This window comes from Vulpes lagopus, chromosome 8 (assembly GCF_018345385.1).
Source record: "Vulpes lagopus strain Blue_001 chromosome 8, ASM1834538v1, whole genome shotgun sequence".
NCBI classification, from domain to species: Eukaryota; Metazoa; Chordata; class Mammalia; order Carnivora; family Canidae; genus Vulpes; species Vulpes lagopus.
The window spans coordinates 61,546,170-61,563,738 of NC_054831.1; the positions used below are offsets into that span (position 1 = coordinate 61,546,170).

The following is a 17,569-nucleotide window of genomic DNA, read 5'->3' on the forward strand; positions in this document are numbered from 1 at the left end:
AATAAGAGAGTAGGATTGAAGTAAGAGCATACCCCTTTCTCCTATCTACAATAATATCTTATAATTTGAGGGCAGAGAACAACTTAGAAATCATTTGCTTCAAGTGCTTCACAAGCTGAAACACAGTGATTTCTTTTTCCTTTTAGAACGTAAGCCATATTCATTAGTATGTATATTACATATGTATATATGTACATACATACATATGTACATACATACATACATATGTACATACATACATAGTATGTATAATACATGTGTATTTGATTACAGTCTCCCCATTGTCCTTTTTGGTTTGAATAACGTTTCTTAAATCATTATTGCAAAAAAAAAGCAGATGTTAAAACTTAGTTTTAACTTTGACAGATTAAAGTAAGAAGCATGTTTTCTAGACAAAGGATAGTGAAAATTTGTATCAAACTCCTACCATATGGCAAGCAATGAGCCAAACACTTTATATTCAAATACTGGTAATTATTTGGATTTTTTGTCCTTTATGCAAAGTCAGTCAGTTGTCAGATTACAGATCTAGACGTTTCTGACCATAAACCTAGGAAGCAATCCGACTTGTTTCTTTTTCCCTGTGTGGACCTTCAGATTCCACAGTTTTGATATTTTCTTCTGTATTTCTATATCCATGTTATTTAATTTGTTTCTGGGTACAAAGTTTGATTCCACAACCAGACAAATTAGAATTATTTGTTTTCTGAAACCACAGTTTATGAAATTCTGATTCACAACTCCTAGAGAAGTACCACTGTCCTGGTGGAAGGAATCCAAGGTCACAGAAGTCATGAAACCTTGGCCTCAAAACTCATTTTCTTGGTTTCTGGCCTCTCTGTACCTCAATTTTATAACCTGAAAGAAAGGAAAAAAATGCCTGCCTTGACTCCCTTCTAGTGCTATTTTAAGAATAAAAATGAAATGGATATGAAGGGACACTGCAAATATCAAATAAAAATAAGATTGTAAGGCAGTGCTATTTGAGAGTACTCATTCTTTATAACACAAATAACCCCCAAATAAGTTAATTCCCAAGTACTTTCCAAGAGTATCCGATAGATAAATAGATGATAGATAGATATGCATCTATATCTATATCTATATCTATATCATCTATATCTATGTTGTATATCTATATTGTATCTCCATAATTCTTTTTTTGACCAAGGAAATGCCAATGTGCTCTTGGCCAAACATAAAACACACTCTTAACTAAAAAATCTTCTATCTGTTGGTAGGAAGATTGATTCCTTATATAAGAAACCCAGCAAAATGAAATTCTTCTATCTCTGTCATAATGCAGGTAAGGTTTTCTATGGAACTTGTATGTTCTTTGACGTAGCCATTTTTTTTTTTAATTTGAAAATTGGACTGTTCTCCATGAAGATCCTCAGACTATATGAATATAAACAGAAACTTTCATTTAAAAAAGTTAAGTTGGGGCACCTGGGTGGCTCACTTAAGTGTCTGATTCTTGAATTTGGCCCAGGTCACGCATGATCTCAGGACCCTGAGAAGGAGCCCTGCACTGAACTCGCTGCTCATCAGGGAGTCTGCTTGAGAGTCTCTCTCCTTCACACTTTGCCCTCCCCTGCTTTCTATAAATTAAGTTATCTCTTTCCTTTCTCTCTCTCTCTCTCTTTTCTGTCCAGGAAAGTAACATCATTTCAACTAGCATTTCCATGGGTCTTTCATTACTAGTATAATGCTGATGTTGGCAGGGCTAAATTTGGATGTCTGTGGTGCCTGAATCAGTTGTTGTCTTACACTGCCCAGGTTTATTTTTTCCTGTGCATCAGAAAATCTGTTGAAAGGAGTTTTTTCATTTTTCTAAATGATTAACTCAAAAGTCAATTTAATTTTCTATCATGATTAGGCTGCTATCTAGACCACACATTTTGCCCGAGTTCCATCCACACTAACAGTAAGTTGTTTTCATCTATTTTTGCTTTGGCTGGTGGAACAAAGTTACTGCTTTCCATTGTTTGAGTCACTCCATTTCTAGCAAGACCCTCATAGTTGTCTTATTTGCTTTGTTTTTAGGATTTTCCTCTATTTTAATAACAGACTAGAATGAGTTGTGTCTCTGTGAGTCTAACTAAATTTTGGTGTAATTAGTTCATTTTACTATTATTATTATTATTATTATTATACTGAGAACAATTCTCTCTGTCTTGAAGAAAATATTATTTGAGGGACTTTTATGGAAAGTAAAGGCATATCCTTGTTCTATTCCATGAAACTCACACGAGATTAGAATAGCTGAGTCCTGTTCTTCTGCATCCCAGAGAAATGAGTTGGTCCACATGCTATAAAGCCAGTAAATAAATATATGGAAAGATCTATTCCTTCTCCTGCTGAAGGCTCTAATAAAACAGATTAAACATTCCTTCGGCTCACCTAACGTTCTGAGTTTAGTATACTTGTTTTACTGATATGATTATCTAAATAGATGTATATTAGTAATTATTGAAGTGAGCCTTGAGACCCTTCCTGAGTCTAGGAACCATTTGAGACCTAGAACGGATTCTGGAGAGTCTTAGAGATAACTTTATGAAACCCACAGTGATCAGTTTTTATGCGTGTAACAAGTCTTAGTTTTCCAAATCAAAAACATACTTTTAAAAAAATCATAATTGAGTTCATCAATTGTTAGTTCAATTTAATCTTATTTCTCCATATTATATCTTTAGTGGATGGCTACCATTATTTGTGTAAAATTAGAGTCATAGAAGATAACATCATTCATTCTCTGTGACCATGGCTGTAAAATAATTCTAGATAGATAAATCTCTGCCCAGCTTTCAAAGTCACAAGTGAGGCAAACACTTGAGTCTTCTGTGAAGCCTTCTTGGAAGATTTCATTTGCATTAATCTTTCATAATTATAAAGCTACTAAAATGGGACCCCACAGCCATGTCTCAGGTGGAATAGGTAAATGCATTTACTCTTGTCTTTCCTTCTAGATTCTCTTCTCCAACCTATTTTTGATCATCTTTTCTGAGCTCTCTCCATGAGCCCATGAAGATTTAATAACAGTTAATTTTAGAAAAGATGACTACAGAACAGATTCTCATTCTGGAGTTGTAAAATGATAAGGCATTCACAGGACTCTTTTGCAGGGAAATGTTTTATAACACAGAAAAGTTAGCAAAACATCAAATATAATATTCTTTAAGAGTGAATACTGCTAAAAACAAATAGACTTAATTCTTATGAAAAATCTGAACTAATAAAAGATAAAAAGATTTAAGACTTTTTGGGACTGAGATTTCTTGAACAAGCTTATATTTTAGAATTTCTTAAAAATATTGGTTATACCAGGGCACCTGGGTGACACAGTCAGTTAAGCATCCAACTCTTGGTTTCAGCTCAGGTTGTGATCTCAAGGTCGTGAGATCAAGGCCACATTGGGCTCCATGCCCAGCATGGAGTCTGCTTGAGATTCTCTCCCTCTGCCCCTTCTGCTCATGTTCTCCCCCGCCCCCACACTAAAATAAATAAATAAATCTTTAAAAATACATATTGGTTATACTAATTTTCATTATCTTTATTTTTTTCTATTTTTCTTACCAAATCATAACCTATTGCTTACCTTACAGAAAATAGCCAAAACCTCACTTGGTTTGTTTCTAAATTGGCTACCCATTAGAATTTCTGCTGTGTCTGGGTTTCAGAAAATGAGTGTCTCTTTTTTTCTCTTCTCGAAGTGCTCTGTTAAAATGCCAACAGGACTAGAAGTGAACCACCTATAGCCACTAAGTTGGTGATGAATTCCAGGAATTTCTTATGCAGCAGCTATCTGAGAAGAAATGCTGAGTAAGGTTCATTGCTGATAAATGCACCAAGGGTTAGGCACCCAAGTCCTATTCCCCTGCAGGGTAGACTGTAGAGATGGGTAGGTTTTCCTAAGGGAGCAGCTCCCAGAAGCTGTGTTGGGAGTCATCATTTTGTATACAACTTTTGAAAAATCCAGAAGTTGCCAAATACGGCAAAATGTTAAAAATTGGTGAATCTGTAAAACTGATATAGAGGCTTATTTGTATTATTTTTGTAACTTCAAAGTTACTTCCTTTAAAAAAAATTATTTATATATTTATTCATGAGAGACACACAGAGAAAGGTGGAAACATAGGCAGAGGGAGAGAAGCAGGCTCCCTCCAGGGAGCCAGATGCAGGACTGATTCCAGGACCCCAGGATCACAACCTAAGCAGAAGGCAGACCGCTCAACCACTGAGTCACTCAGGTGCCCCTGAAATTATTTCCAAATAAAAAGTTAAAAAAGAGAAGTTAACAGAGGAAGATGGAAAGGTAAAACTTAACTTGGCTTACATTTCAATTTTAATCTGTAATCAAATTTTGAATTATGTAGTTACTCTTCTAATAAACTTGGCCTTCATTGAATGCCAAATCCTAACACGCTAGTCAAAAGATTTGATATCATGTTTAAATATATAGACTTAGAAACAGGCTGCCTGGATTTGAGATCCCACTTTGCCAACCACTGCTGGGTGATTTGAGTGCATTATTTTTTTTCTGTTCATCACTTTTGTCACCTGTAAAATGGAATGATAATAGTACTTACCTTCTAAGGTTGTCATTAGTAGTAAATGATTTAACATCCATGCAGTGCTTAACTCCATGATTGGCATAGTGCTAGAGATGTCCGTTACACTGATGCTGACAATCAACATGCAAACATTTAGCTGTTTTAGAACAGCTACTTTCCGCTGACAAGAAAGAAGGGAAGATAGATTGTAATCAACTGAGGCAAGAGAGGGTCTTTTCAAACTGCAGAAGATAAATCCATAAGAGTATTTTTCCTGCCCTGCCCTGCCCTGCCCTGCCTTGTTTGAGGATCACCACTGAAGGACATAGCAAGAGTGTCATTGCCCTTGGTGTACCATTGCCACAAATCACTGCTTAGGAGCCTGGCTAGCAGGTACTTCTATGCTTCAATTCCTAAAATGGAAAATTTTAGGCCATGTAAGTGTTACCAGGCAAAGCAAAACGATGTTATCCAGAATGTAGTCTATTTACCCTTTTAACACATTTCACGCTTGCTAAAGTTTCCTTACAGCAATGTTTTTAGTGTTTCAAAGACCATTATGTGACTTAGAGCCTTGCTGCTCAAAGTGGGGTCCTGGAGGCAGTATCAGCAGCCCTGGGAGCGTGTTAGAAATGCAGAATTTCAGCCCCTTTCTCTACAGACCTACAGAATCAGAATCTGAATTTTAACAAGAACCCCAGGTGATTCTCATGTACACTTCATTTTGCGATGCCTGGAGGGACCCGTTGTCTTGCTTCTAGAATAGTGTGAAAAATCCAGTAGTTTCTGGTTCTCACTCTCCTCCCACCTACCCTCCAAGGGCTTCTTTATAACATCCTGTTATTCTTCTCTGTGCCCCTGAATAGTGTTGCTGTACACCCTGCCTGGATGGTAAATATTCACACAAACTACTTTGAATAATTCTCAAAAAGTGCAGATATAGTCAAGCAACCACAAGCCAAATGTTTGCTGGGAACCATGAAATGCAAGAGGTCAAAAGACACGGTGATAGTGCACTTAATCTCTAGTTCATTTGAACAAGTATCAGATAAATGCACCATGTTTACATTTCGTTTCCTACTATAGGAGTAGTCCCATGCAGAGTTTCATTCAATATGCAGGGTTAATTAAGTTCTTAGTTCTCTTATGAAAAAAGTGCTGAAGCAGTTAGAATTTCCAACTCAGAAAATCAATTCAATTGATGGGATTTATTTCTAAAAGGAATAGCCAGTCTCTGGTCTGTATATTTACATATTGATTAGTCCCTTTCCATGAACATTTTGATCTTTTAATTAAGTATCTAGTGTTTCTAGTTGATGGATTAACAACCATGCCCTGTCCACTTCTTCCAGCATGTGAGTTGGTTAACATTGCATTTTTACAAAAACAAAAATTCTACATAGTAAAAATGTTATAAGTTATACTGCCCACTGCTGCTATTTTATTTTTGGAATACACTTAGCTCGTTTATGGCCCAGAAGCAGGATTTTATCTTAGGGGATACCAGAAGAAGTTTATATCACTGCTGCCTACATGTATATGCCTCTCCATTGCCCATTTTCTCTCTTTAAGAGTTGCTTATTGGGAAAACCTGTCCATTTAAATTTTTCTATTTCTACATCTGCATACATACATGTGTATATACTTACTTTTACATCACTCTGCTTCTCAGTTTATGTTACTTTTGTGAGGGGATCGATTTCAGTGAACTAGGTGAATAAACCAGTGACAGGCAATTACCATAGAGAATTAAAAAAAATGTCCATAAGTTTAGAAAATAGGCCCCTGGATCTGTCCTTGGAGGGTACGAAATCTACTAGGGAAGCATCTACACCCCAACTGTGGGGAAAAAAAAAGGAATTCAGGTTGTGCACATGTCTGGTGAGAAGGGACCTGTGTGTGGCCCTCAGGTGTCAGTGGCGCATGCTCACTACCAGCACAGCTCCGTCAGTCCAGGCCCCGTGATTGCAAGTTTCATCTAAGAATACTATTGTGTTTTTCAGATTTTCTTATGGTATGGCTTTGGCCTCATGTATCTAGGAGCCTTCTGACTATGTCTTATTATTATTACATTTTAGAGGAAATTGTTGTGTACTAAGAACGAAAACATGAATGACTGACTAAGAGTCCCAGGTAGAAAACACAATGATGGAAGGTCTGATAACAGGTAGCAAAAGAAGCACCTGGTATAAAAGAAGGAGGATAGAATAGTACAGTGGTCAAAACTCAAGAGTTTTGAAGTCAAACATATGTGGATTGAAATCCTGGATCTACGACTTCTGGTGGTTTGAATTTATTACTTGTTTTTTTGGTAAAGATTTTTTTAATAGGTTCAGGATTATTAAAAAAACTTTCAAGAAATATTGAAAGAATTGCTATATAGCTTTCACCTAACTTCCCCAAATGTTAACATCCTATATACTCATGGTACAATTATTGATACCAAAACATCAGCACTGGTCCTATTCTCTTAACTTATCTGTAGGCCTTGGTCATATTTGTTAACTGTCCCCAAACCATCTGTGTTTCTTATTCGGAATCCAATCTAGGACCTACATTTGTATTTGTTCAATCTCCTAGCTTCTTTCAATCTATGATAGCTCCTTAGTCTTTGTCTTTCATGAACTTGACACTTTTGAAGGATATTGGCCAGTTATTTCATACAGTGTCTCTGATTCGGGGTTTGTCTACTGTTTCTTCATGTTTTAATACGGGTATCTGTTTTTGGCAAAAATCACTTTTTCTGGTATCACAGAAATATTTTTTTTGTCCTTCACTGTGCACCATATCAGGAGATACATGGTGTCATATGTCTTATTACTGATGATTTTAACTTTGATCACCTGCTTCAGGTGATATCCCCTAGATTTTGCTCTTTCACTGTAAAGATATTTGCGTTCCCTTTTATAATGATCAAGTATCTTTTGCAAGATACTCTCTGATTATGCAAATATCCTGTTCCTTATCTTGCCTCCATCTTCTAATTTTGACATTTGTACTTGCTAAATACAGGCAAAATACTTAGCATAATATATATATGTTACATATATATATTATAATTCCATTTCTCTAACACCAGTAAATATAGTAGTTATGATTATTTCAATATAACGAAAATAAGAATCTCATAACATTGCTCAGAAATGTAATATCTAATTGTGATTGATTCTCTCAGTAAAGCAGTTTACCTTCATTGATATATCAACATGTATAGACAACATATATCACATCAGTTCCAGCTATTTGTTAGGAATCAAATAGGAATCAAATAGGGAGCTATTTTTGTTTAGGAAACTAGATTCAAGAAACTGTTGCTATGCTAGACACCTTCATTCGTGTAATGCAATATTCACCATCATTGAGACAATGCTAATGAAGGTCCACATGTTCTTTGGCCATTTGATCCTTATAATAAACCTTTGAAGAAATGTCTTGACTATAGATGAGCAAACTGTGGCTTAAAAAAGTTAAATTATGAAATCATGCACAGCTACTAAGCACCAAAGCTGGGACATAGTTTCAAGTCTCTCTGACTCCAAAACCATGGTAGGTCATTAAAAATTAGGAAAGAACCATTGCAAATGGAAAAATAAAGCTTTATCTAGCTCCATTAAAAGAAGATCATAAAATGTGTGTTTTGTGCTTAGTAAAGCAGTAAGTCTCCAATAATCTACTCTAAGCATTTATAGGTGAATGAGTTTTATGTGTACTTTATCCAGGTTCAAGAAAATTACTTAATTGTTTTGTGCATTGTGGAAGAATGTATCATATCACAATTAAGAAACTAAGCTTATTCACAGTTATCTGCAAAAAGTTATCCTAACAAGAATGATTATTAATCATTTTTATTTACTGGAGATATTAGTCTTATTGGAAATGAGATCATTTACTCAGGTATTCCAGATGAAAGCCAGTATCACTATAAATATCCATATAAATAGAGCAAAATATATGTTTTTCTTAAATTTTACAATACCTCTCAAAGCTAAGCCTTGACATAAGTAAACAACCAGAAAATTATATATCTCAAGATTTATTTGATTTACTTTTTGAAATGTTTTGGGGAAAAATAAAAAATAATCAAAAATCATACAGATCTCATTTTGTTAATAATAATAATAATAATAATAATATCCCACCTACTTGACAGCCTCAAGAAACAAATGTGTGCCCTTCAAACGTAAGATTATTTGAATGATTAAAAATAGAATGTTAAAATACATTAGATACAAATTAATGATTGATTCATGAATTCATTCTCAAATAAATGAATACCCCTAAATTCTTTGGACCTTCTGCTATCATGAGCTCATAGAATCAGCAATTACTTAAAATTGTGTTACTACTAATTTTCTTGCCAAGCTTTTCCCCAGGATTATGTCTTATACAAATAAAGACTTGGGGGAACCAGGAAAGTATAGCTTTATTGCTGTACATGAGAAGTTGTCTTAAAACAAAACAAAACAAAACAAAAACACAGTTTTTATTAATGACATTTTTAAAAATGGCTTTTAGGATGATAAATGTGCCCACTCCATATACTTACCTCTTATTAGGAAGTTTCTGTCTTCAATGTCTTGCAGACATTGGCAAATTAATTTATCATTATAATACCACTGAGAAATAGGCAAACAAGTTAAACTGGAATAGTGTTTTCTTAGGATTACAATTCCTGTGTTATTAAAAAAGAATTAGCAGAGATCATAATAACTAGTCTGAAACAGATAGCAGTAGGCATAAGAAAAATATGTAGAAGAAGCAATAAGAGGTGCAGACACACTTAGAAATCTGGGAGGATCAGGGCACCTGGGTGGCTCAGTGTTTGAGCATGTGCCTTTGGCTCAGGTTGTGATCCTGGGGTCCTAGGATCTAGTGCTGCATCAGGCTCCCTATGGGGAGCCTGCTTCTGGCTCTACCTATGTCTCTGCCTCTCTCTCTCTCTCTCTCTCTGTCTCTCTCTGTCTAATGAATAAATAAAATCTTTTTTTAAAAAAGAAAGAAATCTGGGAGGATAGCCTTGATTGAGTCTGATAGTTTGTTCCCAGCAGTAATTTCATGGGGCATGTTGTGGGAGAATGTGATGTGGTTTTAAAGGTCACAGTCATATATGGCTGTATCTGCCATAAATTTGCACCAGACCACCTGGAATCTATTTATATCCTTCTACAAACTCGTTAAAGAATGTTTCATAAGTTTATCCTCCCCCATATGAAGAAGTCATATGTCGCTTGCTTGTCTTAAAATTACCATTTCTCCTTTCAAATAATTCACTCCTTTCCACAGAGCATAAAGGAATGAGCAAAGTCAGTTGATTTTATTTATGTCATGCATGCTCTTGAAAATTTCACTTCTGAGCTTTTATTTTGTATTTTTCCCAGACTATTAATTAGTAATCACATGACAAGTTTCCTGAACCTTTTCTCCTTTTACATGAAATATTGCTTAAGAGATGAGATCCCAGACAAGATAATGTGCAAAGTATGGTAATTACACCATTGTTTCAATATTATGTTGGCTTTTGTTTACCATGGCTTTTTGTGACAAAGTCTAGGGTTCTGTTAGCCTTTCAGGTTGCAGAAGAGTCCCGTAGTGCATATACAATTCAAGTTCGTCCTTATTTTTTTTTTATTTTGTAGTTAAAGAATACTTAAGTAATTAGTTTTTTCACACTTACTCATAATAGCTCTTTGTCTTATACTCTTTTTCTCAGTTGGTGGCACTGTGGTCTACCAGTCACCCAGCAAGAAAACTGTCCTGTTTTCTAGATCCTTCCTCTCTCCCAATTTAAGTGTCCTTCCAATAATCACAAAGTCCTTCTCGGTTTTGCTTTCTACCTATATTTTGACCCATCACTTGTGCTCTCATGACTTAAGGTCTCATCTGGCTAACTTCCAGTTGTTCCTTTAAAAGAATCAGTATTAGCGCTATATGATCAGTTAGGTGGCCTCTCTTGGTCCCTACTCTGCCTCTACCTAGTCCTATTATTTATCCCTATGTGACATTTCCTTGCACCACTTTGGGAACTCCTTGAATGAAGGAACTGGGTAGGACTTCTTCTTTGTTTGTTTGTTTGTTTTAAAGATTTTATTTATTTATTTGGAAGAGAGATCAGGAACAGGGGGTAGGAGTGGAGGGAGAAGCTGACTCCCACCTGAGCAGGGAGCTGGAATCTGGACTAGATCTGAGGACCCTGGTATCATGACCTAAACCAAAGGCAGACACTTAACCTACTGAGCCACTGAGGTGCAGAGAACTGGGTAGGACTTCTTGACTGTTTTATCCTCAGCCTCTGACTTAGGGCCTGGCACATATGAGGTATTAAGTAAATGATTGTCAACTGGATGAATGAACAAATAAAACTTTTCTTTAGCTCCCCCCATGCCTGTTTTATATACCGTACTGAGACAAAATAAGGATCCAATTATCCAGGAGTAATTATATTGAATATATAACCATTTACCTTCAAAGCATGTCATGCAATTCTAGTGCTTTTTATGTTTGTTTTTGTTTTGATATTTTTTGGTCGTGTGTATGTGTTTTAAGGAAGGATGATAATAATTTTCAAAACTATGCCTTTCTGTATTACTCTTTTCATCGCTTTGTTTTAATCTCAGTAATTAAGACCATTACCTTTGTTGTCCATAAAACCTGGGTTCCAATTCTAGATTTCCTCTTGGGCCATTCTTAATCATTCGGATGCTGAGTTAATTTCAATTTGATACAGTTATTATCTGAATCTTATGCCCCTAAATCTTTATGTCATAATTGATATTTGGAGTACCAACCAAAGTAAACCAAGGCTGAGAGAGTATGGAAGCCACGACCAACCAAGATTAGAGACTGTGACAGGAAAGATATGATGTAGCAGTACCAGAGCCAAGGCTTAACGGTGGCAATTACAAGGAAATAAAAGATGATCTATAAAACTGGCTAGAACAGAAAATGGGAAGGGAAAACTGTGAGGTACCAAAGGCCAGTCAGTGTTGGGCCTTAGAACTCATGGCAACTATTTTAATATGATTCCAGAGACTGTGGGATCTAGATTGAATGATTTGAAGTGAGTGTGTATGTGTGTGTGGGGGGAGTGGTGGTGGTGATATGCTAGATAGTATGGAGAAGGAATTCTAGGGAAAATAGAGCCAAGACACTATGAAGAAGTTATTAGGGACCTACATTTGGGAACTCTTACCCACAGAAAAATGGGTGAATTCCATGAGTTATGAGAAGGTAGCATCTTTTCAAATTTCTGTGCTATTCCTTATGAGTGTCAATGAATCAGTTCATGGTGGTAACTAAGGTAAACTGGTCATTTACACAGGAAAAGCTTTCAATTGTTGATATTGCTCTTCCTAATAATTTTCTTTGAGAACTTATTTAAGTCTCAAAAAAGTCTTTAACTTATGTATTTATGTGTCTCAGTCTTCTAAAAATATGGAAATTTTTTGGTGACTGAGAAACTAATGTCATATTCTTCTGGTTTACCTGTGATAGTAATTGATAAAGTTTGTTAGTGATATATGTTTCAACTGAACTACTCTGGAAGTTGACATGCCAAAGGTTGGTAAATTTTACCAATTTGCTCATGAATATGGAAACAAATTAGAATGATGAATAGCAACACACCACAGCAAGGGCCTTTATAAAATTACTTTTGATGTATTTTGTGAGATACGTGATTTTGCCATCAAAACTTTTATTTTAGGGTTATTAGTTACCACTCATTTCAGTTAATGCAGTGAAAAGGGTTTTATTGTTTCCATTAATCAGCAAAAAATAAAAATAGTGATAAGCGCTTTCTGAAAATGTAGCTTTCATTGAAAAGGAGGGAACACAAAACTAATTGAAAGCTACTGTAAATTTTGAATCATTAAATTTATGCCAAATAAGTCAGTAGAAATCTCTGATGGATATAAAAAAGCAATCATTTGCAAAATTGGAATGAGAAAAATTCAATCTAGGTATACTTCTCTAGTTTTTAAGTTGGTATATTGGGAGAGCTATAATATAGAGATTGTTGAATTTTAACAACAAAAAAAAACCCTTTTGCTGTAGGTATTTTGTATGTGTTGTGGGGCTCTAATCTAGCTAATTAGTTTCCCTCAGGATCCTTTATTTCAGTTGGTCATCTTTGTTATAACTTACTGTTTTCCTTGCTTCTAGCCTAATAATATATCTGATTCATATTGCTTCACTATGAAAAATCTAGGGTTTTTGTTTTGCTTTGATGTCTTTTGTTTTCATTTTACTATGTATATTATATATATTTATTGTATAAATTATATATTTAATGTATAAATATACATAAAAGCCTAAGTAATATATATTTTATAAATAATATAAATATATAATGAATTAAAATAAATACAAATAAAATTAAAAAGCTGCAGTCCCCTTTTCTAGAAAAAAGAGGGGTGAAATTTATGAGCTTTCTTCTTAACTCTCTATAGTTTTCTTCTATGCAAACGAAAAGTATTTCTCCAGTAATCAGCATTTTTTATTCTTCAACTCTGCTTTTGGAAGTGAACATAATATACTAAATCTGGAGAACTCACCACACCAAAAATAAAAATATCTGCAGGTCTAGATCACTGTACAAAGTATCTTGTTCCATGAAACTGCCTTTCATTATGGTATGTACAGAAGACAAAAAAAGTGTATAATTGCATAAAATAATTTTTTTGATGTTCTATCCAGCAAACTTGACAGATAACATGCTCTACTATTTTGCAGAAAACTAATCAAGCTAAAAGGAACTATAAAATAAATGGGTCACCATGATGACTGAACTGATTCTCAGTGGACAACTGAAAGGCAATAGTGATGTTAGAGACAGTAGCTTGAATCATAGTGGAAACTTCCAGATTTCCTTTTGTAAGCAAAGAACAGACCAACAGACCATAACAGTGCAACTTTTTTTTTCTCACATACTTCAAACACTTAATTGCCAGAAAACAAGAAATCCTTTATTACCATCCAGGATTCAGGTTTGAACAGGCAACTGCAATAACAATGGTGCAAGTAGAAGCACCATTATTTTTTTAAGTGGAAAGCTTTTCATTTTACATTTACTATTATGCACATTATTGATTTTCTTTTCTGGTTGTTGTTCCTTGCAGAGAGTGAATCTGTCCTTTGATTTTCCATTTTATGGCCATTTCCTACGTGAAATCACTGTGGCAACTGGGGGTAAGTGGCTTTCTACCCATTCACCCTAAATAATCTACAGTTTCACTACAGCTATTATTTTTAATTTACTTTACATTCAGGAAGGACATTTATTGAGAAAATCATTGTCTTCTATCACAAAGTCATGGGTGTAAATAAAATCTAAGAAAGAGTATAGCTATTGGAAAAAAATTTCAGCAGAAAAAAATGTAGTTACAATATCTTCAGCTTAGATTCATCTGTTTTCCTTCTACTTTTTTTTCCTTCTTTTTTCTTGTATGCTTTAATTCATTTTTGGGAACATGGTAAGACTTTGTAAATGGGAAGGGACCTAGAAAAGGCAAAAAATATGCTTAAGGAAGTTGTTGTGGTATTTTTCTTTTCTTTTAATGTATATAATTGATTGATTTGAATATATAGACACAAACCACGTCCTGTATATTAGCTTTAATTACTTGGGTTCTCCCCCCATCTCTTTAATGCTACCTACATTGACTGGCAACTCATTTGAATTTTAAAAATAAATAGATTCAGTTTGGAATCTTTTGGTTTTATTTTTCTGCACAACTTTTGGGAGTTAGTTTCAAGATTAGCAATACCCTAGAAAGGCAATTATTGTTCTTATACCATATCCCAGAAGTGAGAAAAAGGTAATCCTTGATTGCTACTACCAGCGATAAGCAAAAAGCCAAAGAATATCCCTGTATTCTGAAAGAAAAACTTAAAAATGGAAGCATAAGTAAAGAATTAAGTTAAAAGAAATCCAGAGGTGGGAGAAAGTCCACAAAGTGCCCATGCCTAAAGCACCATAGACCAGAGTCCCCCTTCTTCACTGAGTTTTATTAATTGGTCTTCCAAATGGTTGGGAGTAATGTGGATCACTACTGCTCCTATTTTAATCTGAGACTTAGCAGATATGTAGGATTCAGAATAAGATTTGTAATGGGAAATATCAATAAGCTAATAGTAGTTTTTGAGTACCTACTCTGAGCAATGAATGACAAAGCTACCTCTGCCTTGGGATTATGTAGCTTACTCGATATTAGAATGAAGCAAAATGTGAGAGTTCCTTAGAAAATACAAATGAATGGATAAAGAAGATGTGATATATATATATATATATATATATATATATGTGTGTGTGTGTGTGTGTGTGTGTGTGCGTATGTATACATATATATACATACATATGTGTATGCATATATGTATATATATGTACACATATATACATATACACACACAATGGAATATTACTCAGCCATCAAAAGAGACGAACACCCACCATTTGCTTCGATGTGTATGGAACTGGAGGGTATTATGCTGAGTGAAATAGGTCAATTGGAGAACAACAGTCATCATATGGTTCTACTCATACGTGGAATATAAGAAATAGTGAAAGGGATTATAAGGGAAAGGAGGGAAACTGAGTGGGAAAAATCAGAGAGAGAGAGATAAACCAGGAGAGACTCCTAACTTTGGGAAGCAAACAAAGGGTTGCATGGAAGGGAAGGTGGGTGGGGGAATGGGGTAACTGGGTGACAGACAATGAGGAGGGCACTTGATGGGATGAGCACTGGGTGTTATATGTTGGCAAATTGGATTTAAATTTACAAAAATGTAAAAAAAAATACAAATCATGAAATATGGATTTCCAGGAATTATAAAGCTCAGACATCTGTGAAAATCCTATAACACTTTATAGAGAAATTATTGTTGAAGATCTTTCTTGAAGGACATTTCAATTTCTGTGGTTGTATAGAGAAGGAAGAGTCATTTCTAGAGTAGATATACAGGAGAAAAGGGTAAGGTATATTTGGATAGCAAATAATTGAGTTTGAGTGAAGCTGGAGGTAGGTTTACAAAAAAAAAAGTCATAATAAGATGAGAAAAGTAGATTGAGACAATCTTATATACTGCCTCAAGAGTCAGTTTGAGTCATTAGTCCTTAACTAGCTAAGTGATGAGTTTAAGAAACTGAATCCAGACATTTGTGTAATGCATTCAAATATGAAAAGACTAGGGTTAGTACATATAATTGGAAGAATATTGCAATAATTTGTGTGACACATATGGAGGGCCCTGGCAGTTCTGTGGCTTCAAACAGAGAAATGATGCTGTCAGCCAAAATTACAAACTCAAGCAGAAGAGGTGGTCTTAGGGAATGCCAATGGCTTCATTTCTGAAACTACTAAATTTTATGTAAAGAAAGGACTTAATATGGGGCACCTGGGTGGCTCAGTTGGTTAAGCATCTGACTCTTGGTTTCAGCCCAGGTCCTCATCTCAGGCTTGTGAGATCAAGGCCCTGGGTTGGGCTCTGTGCTCTGCATGGATTCCGCTTGTCCCTCTCCCTCCCCATCTGCCCTTTCCTTTCCCTCTTTCTATCAAATAAGTATATAAAACCTTTTTTTATGGGACTAACCATAATGAGAATTCATACAACAAGGACCACGTCTTTTGAGTTCTGTGTATTTCTGTGCTAGTATATTACATGGCATTTAATAACCATTGGGTTAATGTGTTGAAGGATTGAGAGAAAAAAGAAAAAGGTAAAATTGAAAGATTGCCCCTGACACCATGAATTATATTGTGTGTCTTAGCAACTTTAAAGTATGTTATAACCATGTTTTTTTATAATATGGACAATAGGCATATTTTCTGACATTTAGGTTATGTGTTCCACTGAATTTTAAAAAGTGAATTATTAATCACATTTGTTCAAAATCTATACATACAGTGGTAAAAATATGAGCACCTTTGATATTCACCTTCTCAAATTGTTTTACCCTTAAAAGTCATGTCAGTGATTCAGCCAATATGACTAAGATTTTTCTTAGCTGAGTTGGTAGGAAAAAAACCCAAATACCTATACCATCCTTACTGCTTCAAAGTGCCACTTTCCTTTGAAAAGATCCTCAAAATAAGTGAAAAGTCTGGGGTCATGAATGATCTCTAGCTTCTTTGAAGAAAACACTAATATAAAGAAACTTTTTTTCTCTACTTAAAATATACTAGCATGGAACTTGCATATATAAATCTGTTAGCCTGTTTAGAGAGGTACAGCTGAGATAATTTAGACACTTACCTGAGCTCCATCAAAATGAAGCCAAAATCTCCTGTAAAAGTTTTCAACTAAATAAATATCCTGATTGCACTTTTATCATTCATTTATTCAATCAGTGTGAGTCCCTACTGTGTGAAAGGCACAGTATGTGATATTTCTCTGTATGCAAAGAAGAATACATTATGGGTCCTATTTTAGAGCTTAGAATCCAGGAAGAGGAAGGAGTATATGACCAAGTGTAAGAGGCTCACTGTAAATGCTGGCGGAGCAGAAAGAGGAGACCATTCCTGTTGGGCCAATCAAGAACAGGAGATTTTGGATGCTGAACTAAGGGACAGGACTGAATCTATAGTGAACATATCTGGAGAGCTTTCAAGTACATCTGTTTATCCAGAATGGAGGGTTGGAGTTAAAGCCTAGTGAGGGGAGATGGGAAGAGTGATGTAAAATACCTTGAGCATTATAAATGTGCATGATGTCCAGCAGATATCAGGGGTTTTTGAATAGAGAGCAGATCTGGCCTGTGCTGGCAGTGGAGGGTGGGGTAAGGTGAGGGAAGTGGATGCAAAGAAGGCCATTAGCAGCCAGGCTTTGAGTGTTTCCGCATGGCCTGCAGTATCTTAACCAGGCTGGGTACAGTGAAGACAGAGAAGGAGCCAGTGCAAAACACATTGTTGAGTTCTTCAATCATTGTGGTTGCAAAGGTTTCTAGGCAAAAGGATCCGTTAGGATGTGGTGAGTAAAGCTAAGAACAGCTTAAAAGGGGACTTGGGAACAGATTTTTGATG

General features: G+C 35.3%; 1 protein-coding gene across 2 annotated transcripts in view; it reads left to right on the top strand.

Annotated features, from left to right (window-relative positions):
* PLXDC2 (plexin domain containing 2) overlaps positions 1–17,569 on the top strand; it is a 451,801-nt gene that overhangs the window by 230,487 nt on the left and 203,745 nt on the right. For both annotated transcript variants that reach the window (XM_041765805.1, XM_041765806.1), the window contains one exon: positions 13,670–13,739. In XM_041765805.1, coding sequence (XP_041621739.1) covers positions 13,670–13,739 — 70 coding nt within the window. The remainder of the gene's footprint in view (positions 1–13,669; positions 13,740–17,569) is intronic.